General features: G+C 39.5%; 1 protein-coding gene across 1 annotated transcript in view; it reads left to right on the top strand.

Annotated features, from left to right (window-relative positions):
* LOC117373911 (large neutral amino acids transporter small subunit 1-like) overlaps positions 1-4,285 on the top strand; it is a 29,659-nt gene extending 25,374 nt beyond the window's left edge. The window contains exons 10-11 of the mRNA XM_055223155.1: positions 1,976-2,150; positions 4,206-4,285. Of these exons, the coding sequence (XP_055079130.1) occupies positions 1,976-2,150; positions 4,206-4,261 (231 nt within the window). The 3' untranslated portion in view covers positions 4,262-4,285. The remainder of the gene's footprint in view (positions 1-1,975; positions 2,151-4,205) is intronic.
* Positions 4,286-10,307: the final 6,022 nt, after the last annotated feature.

Below are 10,307 nucleotides of genomic sequence, written 5' to 3'. Positions count from 1 at the left end.
TAAACATAAATCTCAAATCTAATCACAATAGTAAAACTTGACAACGTGTTATAAATGTAATGTTTGTTTTTTTTCCTAAAATCACGCCTCTCTAATGGTTAAATAGTTATTCAGATGCAGGGACAGGTTACATCACATATTTTAGGAATAAACTCAGATTTTCTGGACTGAGATGATGTGGAATAGTAAAAATATCTTTATAAATATCATTAAAACTGCAGAGAAACTATTCAACAAAACAAGAAAAGCAGATGAACACGAAGCCGGAGATGATTCAGGAGACTTCACCGTTATGTGTTATATGTTATTGCACCATTTCAGCCTCATGTTGGTTTAAACACGCCTCGTTGTGCCTTTGCCTCTTTATATTATCCATACGACCGCCTCACTGTGTTTGGGATAAGACCAAGGGGGGGGTTTGTCTCTGTTTCATCAGCCGTTTCATCTCCTCTCAGTGTGTGCGCTGTGTCCATTTGTTTTAAAAGAACCTCTCACACGTCGGACTTCACAAAGGCTGATTTGTAGAGAGCATCATGTGCCTTAATACATAATAATATCACATGGATACACTCACGTACAGCGGTTTGTTGGGTTAGTGTTTTGTTTCATTACTTTATTCTCTATGTTTTTTGCTGTAAAACCCCTCACCACACACTTTACACACTTTTCTCACACAGGCGTTAACATTTTCTCACATTTCTCTCTCGTTTAAACTCTCTCAAAGTTCAAACCTTCGTAGGCGTCTTTGAACGTTTCATCGACATTGTGGGTTTTGTCGGGGAGAAAACAAATCGCAAACGTACAGCACTTCAGAGTCACACTGCGATCCAACGTTTACGTAAATTTGTCTGAACACATTCTGTACTGGACAGGAGACACGGCACGGAGGAGACTGATGGACAATGGTCTACAGTCCAACAGCCAATCAGGACGCAGAACACAACGCACGTTCATATGATGTAAAAAAAAAAGTGTGTAGATTTGCACTAAAAAAATCCGTGAAACAGCGAGATCGTGAAAGGTGTTGAAGGTAGAAAAGCGCTGTGTAAAAATGTGACCGTTTACTATTTATCATTTACATTTTACACAAGGAAACAGGTTCTAACGACGAGGATCTTGTGGCAAAAATCAAAATGTCACAAGATTCTCCCTTAAGAAACTGAAACCAAAATAAATGATTAGATTAGACACAGTGATAAGTGTAATAATCATAATCATGTTCATTTACCAGGGGACCTTTCATTGAACATAACAAAAAAATAAATAAATGAAAAATATTTAGCGTCAATATTTTTCTTTGTATCGTCTCATGGATAATATCACATTTATTGTTTTGGACATATTTAAAATCAGAAAATTAAAAAGAATCTTGACTTGTAATCTTTCTGCACTTTTATGGTGGCAGACCTTCCACCAGAAATGTTACACAGTGCAGCTTTAACTGTTCAATTTCAGTTTTGTGCAATACTTCAACCAAGACAATTACAGCCACATTTTAGAACATTTCTGATGCATTGCCATTAGAGATAGATCGATATATCGGCCGATATTTGGACTGTTTAGCGAGCCTGCTATCGGCTTTAAATCTCGATATTTTGTTTTGCTCAATTTGCTGCCTAAAATACACCAAAAAAAAATATTTTAACGCTTTAATTTGGAGAGAAAGGTGCACAAAACATGACTACAGCTCTCTTTTAGGTTTATGGTAAAAAATAAAAATAAAAAAAAAAGGCCATGGGTGAGTTTGTAGTGAATTAGAATTACACGATTTGAGGGAAATAGTGAAAAAAAACATTTCGGCTTATCTGTAATTACTATAATCTTGTCACATCTTGTACAGTCGTCAGGATAAGCCAAACGAATACTAAGATTCTTTCCGTGTTGTGCTTACATTCCAAACAGCCGTGTGTAACCCCCGTCTCCCCGGCGCACTGTTCAAACATCTTTCTCTCTCTGTTGTTGTTGTTGTTCTCAGATTTATCTGTTCATCCCGGTGACTTTTGTTCTGAGCTGCGTGTTCATGATCGTGGTTTCGTTTTGGGCTGCTCCTTTTGAGTGTCTGTTGGGGAGCGGCATCATCCTGACGGGGGTGCCGGCGTACCTGCTGGGATACAAGTGGAAGAAGCCTCACATGGTGCGGAAGATGCTGGGTGAGTACGGGCCGGGCTGTTTGCTTTGGAGGGGCTGAGGGGGCGATGCTTGTTTTATTTTGGAAACTGATACAGACGGATCACGTGTCAGTGTGATTATGTGAGGCGTGTGATCTGAGGTGATAGATTTGGACTTGAGTAATGTTTGACTTCCTTTGTGCGAGTTTCGTAATGAGAAAAAAACAACATACACTGCCTGGCCAAAAAAAAAGTCGCCATTTACGGAATGACCAGGTTATTCCGTCAATGGATTTTTTCTTTCCTGATGACACGGGCAGATTCCAAGACGACAATGCCACGATTCATCGAGCTCAAATTATGAAAGAGAGGATCAGGAGCATGAACACAGAGAAAGACAGAGAGAGAGGGGGAGAAGAAGGAAGGGAAAGAGAGGCTGAGAGGGAGAGAGAGGGAGAGAGAGAGAGAAAGAGAAGCAGAGAGAGGGAGAAGAGGGAAGAGAAAGGGAGGCTGAGAGGGAGAGGGGTGGGGGGAGAAAGAGAAGCAGAGAGGGAGAGAGAGAGAGAGAAAGAGAAGCAGAGAGAGAGGGAGAAGCAGAAAGAGAGACAGAGAGAGAGAAAGATGCATAGAGAGAGAGGGAAATAGAAGCAGAGAGAGGGAGAAGCAGCAAGAGAGAGACAGAGAGAGAGAGGAAGAGTGAGAGAGACAGAGGGAGGCAGAGAGAGAGAAAGAGAAGCCGAGAGGGAGGCAGAGAGAGAAAGAGAAGCAGAGAGAGGGAGAAGCAGAAAGAGAGAGAGAGAGAGGAAGAGAGGGAGAGACAGAGGGAGGCAGAGAGAGAGAAATAGAAGCCGAGAGGGAGAAAGAGGGAGGCAGAGAGAGAAAGAGAAGCAGAAAGAGAGAGACAGAGAGAGAGTGATGCACACAGAGAGAGAGAGAGAAAGAGAGAGGAAGGAGAGAGAGAGAGAAGCAGAAAGAAAGAGACAGAGACGTCATTTTCACACATGGATTGTCCACCACAGAGTCCAGACCTTAACCCCATTGAGAATCTTTGGGATGAGCTGGAGAAGCTTTGAGCAGCGTCAGACTCGACCAGCATCAATGTGAGATCTGGGTGAAAAATTAACACGACACTGGATGGAAATAAATCTTGTGACGTTACAGAAGCGAAATCGAAACAATGACACACCGAATAATCAAAGCTAAAAGCGGAACAACAAAATATTAGTGTGTGCGACTTTTTTTTTGGCCAGGCAGTGTGTTTGTGTGTAATCCTTCAGTCTGGACTAACTTGGTTCTACACATTAACAATCTGGGACGCCTCTCGCTGGACGCAATTGGAAAACGTGAAAGGCCATGACAATTATTTGAATCTGATTATTTGAATCTGATTATTTGAATCTGATTATTTTGCGTCACAACAGCAGAACTTTTGTTACATCCATCTGAGAGAAAAGCACAGACGTCTTCCCTCTGTGTTTTCCTCTGCGTGTTTTTCACATACGCAATAGTTTAAACGGATGCTAAAATAGGCTGGAGTGCGTCTGTCTGCGTCGCCATGTTTGTTTTGTTTCGTTTGAGCGCTTCACCGTCGGCTTCCACATAAACCTCAATGCTATCGCTCCATCAGGTCCAGACTAAGATAGACTTTCATGAGTTTAGGTTTGATCCGTAGTAAAAGAAAAGTCGATTCTATCAACTGGACAAGTCTTTCGCTGCTCATCCAAGCGGCTTCTTTAGTTCTGCCCTGAAGAAGTTATCAGTGCCAAAATGACTACACGACAATGCCAAATCCTACATGTATCACAGATTAAGAAAGTAAAACTGAAGAACAAAGTAAGTACAGAGCAGTGGGCGTAAAAACAGGGACTGATCAGCAAAATGGTGTCTTGGAAATAAGTGATTAACGATGACAAAAACACGCACAAATCACTTAAAAAACAACTTCACGAGAGTAAAATGAGAAGTTGATTATCACAGTGAGATATTTTTCAGTTGTGTTTTTTCGCTGAGCCCTAATGGTGAAGTAAAGTAGTACACTGTGTGCGCTGTGTGAAACAGTTAATGACCCGTGTGTGTTAATGATGTTTTTCTCCTCAGAAATCTTCACCATGTTCTGTCAGAAGATCTTCATGTCTGTGCCCGAGGAGCAGTGACGCAGACTGGACCCCAAAACCGCCATGTTTCTTTTGTTTACACGTTAACACTTTTTTAGTAGAGTACATGGACACGAGGCTGTGGCCCCTCGACTTTAACGGCGAGTCATTAGAATGGTCAGTTAGTATTGTGGAAAATAAACGCACTGGTTGAAGTATAATTAAACCGTAAAATGGACCGAAACTATTTAAATTATTAACTTGAATTCATTGGGGTTTGAGACCAGCTTTAAGCTTTCACGCCCTTTTTCGTTCAGGTCTGAAGAAACACACGTGATTTCATGAATGTATGCAATACTATTGTATAAACTACTCTACAGATCACTGCTACACTACACAGTCAAACGGATACTCCCTCTCATTCAGTTTTGTATTTTTTAATTTGTGTTTTTACTAGTTTCTACATGTTATATACAAACAGAAGACATCAAATATATGAAGCAAGATACTGTATTTTCTGGAGTATAAGTCACACCAGAGTATATGTCACACATATAAGTCACACTGGAGATAAGTCGCACCGAAGTATAAGTCGCTCCGGAGTATAAGTCACACGTATAAGTCGCTCCGAAGTATAACTCGCACCAGAGAATAAGTCATACGTATAAGTCGCACTGGAGTATAAGTCGCACATATAAGTCGCACTGGAGTATAAGTCGCATATATAAGTCGCTCCAGAATATAAGTCGCACCAGAGAATAAGTCATACGTATAAGTCGCACTAGAGTATAAGTCGCACGTATAAGCCGCACTGGAGTATAAGTCGCTCCAGAGTATAAGTCGCACATATAAGTCGCACTGGTGTATAAGTCGCACCTGAGTATAAGTCGCACGTATAAGCCGCACTGGAGTATAAATCACTCCAAATTATAAGTCGCACCAGAGAATAAGTCGCAAGTATAAGTCGCACCTGCCAAAAATCCATAATAATTAAGAAATAAACATATATTTCACATATAAATCTCATCTGAGGATAAGTCGCACCCTCGGCCAAACTATGAAAAAAGGGCGACTTATAATCCGGAAAACACGGTATATAGAATCATGTAGTAAATCCACAAAATTAAATACTACTACTACTACTACTAACTTCTACTACTAAATATTTTTCTACTACTTTCTACTAAATCTTTTCTGTATGTATACAAAATGTAGAAAGTAGTAAAGAAAAAAAACACTGAATGAGAGGGTGTGTCCAGACTTTTGACTCTAAAGTTGTATATTTCAAATGAACCAACCGTGTACTCTTCAGTTTAATGCTATTTAACATGCTAATACAACGCATGTCTAAACACAATAATAATTAACTATATCAGTGCCTAGTTATGCCCATAGACTGTATATATAAGGGGACGTAGCTAACCTGCTAGCCGCCGCGTTGTAAATAGGAAGTGAACATGTGCGCACTTCTGGTTCCATCGAGTCTGGCTTCAGTTCACTTTGTATTGAAAAACCGTCGCCTCTCTTTGTAACTGCTGCCGTCAGACTCGTCATTTTGGTCGTATTAACGCGCTCTACATGATTTTGCGGGGTTTTAATTTGCTATTTTGTCCATAAATCAAGATATGAACATTAACAACAGACGAATCAGGCGGTTTCTTTCCGCTAGCGTTAGCAACAGGTTTGATTGACAGCGTTGCTAAGCGGCCGCTCCCTGCTAAACCAGTGGCGTAGAGGAGCACAACCTTCAACATCCTCGCTCTGGATTGGCTCTTCGGTTGCTATGATACTCACGGTCGGAATCCCGCGTATGAAACTCGTCTCTAAATTCGCCGCTATAACCGCTAGCCTCAGTCCACTTCTTTATACAGTCTATGGTTTTCTTGTAGGACAGGGCCAGTTACAGAAGGCTACTACGCGTGACTATTATTTACTATAGGTAAATATCTACTAACAAATAGATATTAACAATTTACAGCACAAACTAATCTCTATATGAAGTTTAAACTGCCAAGGCTCTAACTTAAACACATTTTTAAAGTTCATTTGAAGTAACTCATAACTGTAATCAGGGTTGAGACTAAAAACTAGCTCAGTACTTACATTCTACTAATATGGTTATTTATAGAAGTTTAATTTATTAATGTATAGTTTTGTTTGATTCATAATTCTACCTTTGTATTATGATTTGTGTTGTATTTGGGAAACAGCACTGCCTTAACGCACAAGATGAAGTGAGACGATATAAACCCTGTATACCGCTGTGACGTTTAGCCGTGACTTTACGTTGTTTTCAGTCCATTCCCGATACGTGACGACGGCGATGATGATGATGATGATGACCTGGCTTTTCGTATAAACGTCACGTGTTTGTCTGTGGAGTTGTTCATATCGTGCCCGCCGCGTTGCGTCACTCTTTCCTCTCCGTCGTAGTGAACTGACCGCAGTGGATGTCGCTGAGTTTTACGTGACGATATGACGTTTTTACACCGTCGAATTCAAACTAAAATGGATGAAATTTGTTGTCGCGCTGAAGTATAAGTCGCTCCGGAGGTAAGCCGCTCCGGACCACAGTGGACGTAGCTGAGTTTAACGTGAGGATATGACGTTTTTACACCGTCAAATTCAAACTAAAATGGGCAAAATTTGAAAGAAAATCGAATGTGAGCGATTTAGTGTTTTCATGTTTACACGAAATAACATGAATGTTTTTTAGCGATGCACTGATACGATACTGGTATTGGATATTGGCATGAATATCGAACATTTTACGGGTCATTTATTGGTTCTGTCGATTTCAGTTTAGTCGATATATCCCATTTTCACCTATAAATCGGTTTAATGCGACAATTTACTGGCCAAAACACGTCGTAATATTGAACTTGTAACTTGTATCTACAGAAGAGGTTTGAAAAAGTACATGATAAAACTTAATTATGTTACTTACAAAGCACATTTGGATAACTGTTTACCACACGGCGATGTGTATCGGTCGATATCTGAAAACATAAGACTGGAGTAATACCATCTTAACAAATGAGTCTCTATAAACTTATCAAAACAGTGGACAGTGCACAGTGGTCCCTCGTTTATCGCGGGGGGTTACGTTACAAAAATAACCCTCAAAGTTCAAACCTTCGTAGGCGTCTTTGTCTTTGTCGTAGGCGCAATATAGCGAGGGACAACTGTATTCCATTTTGGGCTATACATTTTGTTTTAGTAAGACGATTTACTGGCCAAAACACCTCGTAATAGAGTAACAGCTTTGAAAAAACACATGATAAATACTTATAATACTTACTTATAATTCAACATAAAGTATTGACATCAGTATTGGAACAGAAAAGGCTGGATCAATGTTTTTTTGATGAAATACTGAAACAAAATACTGGAATAACAAACGCAGTAGCTATCAGTTTCAATATCTTCTTATTAAATTTGAGTCAAAACGCCGAATTACCGGTACTCCTGACCGCATCTGTTCTGGTTGTAATCAACATTAATCGCTCCGTCTTTCTAACGCAATCTAGTTATAACGGTTACCATGGCGACATTAGTTGCGCACATGCGAATTTCTAACCCGGCTTTACCGTCGTTCAAAGTGATTCAAACGTGGAGAGAGTGAGCGAAGCACAGCTAATACTGACAATAGTGTTTTTGTGAGGCTTTACACTGTCGATAGAAGCACATTTCACTGTTTACTGCACAATATTAAGTACAATTCAAGCTTTTAACGTGTCCTTGGACCTTTGAATTTCCTCAGATGAATAAATAAACTTGAATGGTCAGTCTTGAACATACGCGCAGCCTAAAATATGTGACTTTACAGTAGTTTGCGGTTTCAGATTCAGAATTCGGGGTTTGTATAATTGAGATTTCGATGCTTTTCCTCTGGCTTGGCTCATGTCACTGTTTGCTTTAATGTTTGTTGTGCTTTATATCTGAAGAGTTCATCTGCACATACGTTTCTCCACGATCTTTGGTGACGTTTACGAGCATCTTTAAGGTAGCGCCGTTTCATGTTTCTGCGTTTCCTTCGTGGATGTTTGCATTTGGACTCTTCTCTCGATGTCACAGTGTCAGTGTGTGTTCCTTGAAATACGATGGTCAAAAGTACAAGTTTATTTTCGGTTTTGTTTGTTGGAGGCGCCTTTGTTGGAAGTGGCTGTTTGTGATATCTGGTACAGAATAAATATTTTTGTTGAAAACTCGACTTGGCTGATGTTATATGCAATATTTTTACTTGTATTTGGTTTATTTTTTCTATTACGTTTCCAAATAATTGTGTGGCATCGTCATCAGTGTGTGTCATAAGTGGATGGTTCATGGAAGGTTTTTTAGTCCTGGTTTAGTCCTGGTTTAGTCCATGTTCAGTCCTGGTTTAGTCCTGGTTTAGTCCTGGTTCAGTCCTGGTTTAGTCCATATTTAGTCCTGGTTTAGTCCTGGTTCAGTCCTGGTTTAGTCCTGGTTTAGTCCTGGTTCAGTCCTGGTTTAGTCCTGGTTTAGTCCTGGTTTAGTCCTGGTTTAGTCCTGGTTTAGTCCTGGTTTAGTCCTGGTTTAGTCCATGTTCAGTCCTGGTTTAGTCCTGGTTTAGTCCTGGTTCAGTCCTGGTTTAGTCCATATTTAGTCCTGGTTTAGTCCTGGTTCAGTCCTGGTTTAGTCCTGGTTTAGTCCTGGTTCAGTCCTGGTTTAGTCCTGGTTTAGTCCTGGTTTAGTCCTGGTTTAGTCCTGGTTTAGTCCTGGTTTAGTCCTGTTTTAGTCCTGTTTTAGTCCTGGTTTAGTCCTGGTTTAGTCCTCAGAGTGTGAGATGTTCTTTGGTGCTAGTTCATGGAGAACAATGGGGAACAATGACATTTTCTTCTATAAGAGCTTAAAAGCCTAAGGACAAATATGAAATTTTACAGCTCTGCTAAATATTTACTGTGTATGGGACATTTAAAACAAAAAAGTCAAGGAAACAGGTGAAAACCATTCAACAAAATTAGACAAAAAGCGGCAAGAGACAGTTTTTTCCTATTAATTAGATTGTACTTTGCCATAAAATATCCCCAAAGTAAAAGCACAAATGTTGAACCTGATCATTTTTATCATTTTTATCAGTGACTAGAGCCATTAGCATCTTGTATTACAACAAAAATCAGCATCAAACTACCAATAAATAAAATTAAATTAAAAAAAGAAGCAGTTTAACAAGCTATTCTTTGTTATTTTAATTCTAACTATGCATTGTTTTATTGTTCCTTTTGTGCTGTAGGAAAAAGGAGGTAAAAATGAGCCTCCTGTCTGTATAACATAACCATTCATCACCTGTGAGCGGCTCGCCTGTCCACAGATCAGACCTGCTGGTGGTTTCCAGATTCTAGAGAGTCAGGTTTTCCTTTTGATTACACAAATATTGAACATTATCACTTCTATTTCTGAATTAACCCAAGAACTCACTGTACTACAACAAAAAATAGAAATAATCTCCCTACATATGTATATTTTTAATGCCATACTTTGGAACGTTTCAGGCAAAGCAATAAGATCTCAGTGGACATGAGCAGGTGGAGGTGGCACAGATGCTCCACCAGGACATTTGTCATTTGCGTTTTGGACATAAGGAGATCGGGAGACCACACCCAAGGCTTTTAAATAAACAGGGATAAATCCTAAAACACACGGTTCTTTTTCCGGTCTGGGTCGTCGCCAAAGCGGCTGTGACCTGTTCTCTCTGCTGCTCTTCACGATGTCCATGTTGTTTGTTGAAACCAGGAGCTGATCTGTGATGTTTCCACTTCATATCCGTCGGAGGAGGATATGAGCCCCGCTGATGTGCACAGATAAAAACAGTATTAAAGCTCCGAGCGCAGGGTTAGAGATGAGAGATTGGACAGGTTCAATATTAGTCCAGTGACGTCAAGGTTTGAGAGAGAAAAGCACAAAGAGACATAAAAAAAAGGCTAAAAAAAGTGGTTAATACACATACATATATTGTTATTATTATTATTATTATTATTATTATTATTGTTATATATTTTTTATTATTACTACTATTATTATCATCATAATTATTATTACTACTACTTTTATTATTATTATTGTTGTTGTTATTATTATTTTTTAT

Source organism: Periophthalmus magnuspinnatus, chromosome 7 (genome assembly GCF_009829125.3).
Source record: "Periophthalmus magnuspinnatus isolate fPerMag1 chromosome 7, fPerMag1.2.pri, whole genome shotgun sequence".
In the NCBI taxonomy this organism is placed as follows: Eukaryota; Metazoa; Chordata; class Actinopteri; order Gobiiformes; family Gobiidae; genus Periophthalmus; species Periophthalmus magnuspinnatus.
This window is presented reverse-complemented; position numbering and strand designations above follow the sequence as displayed.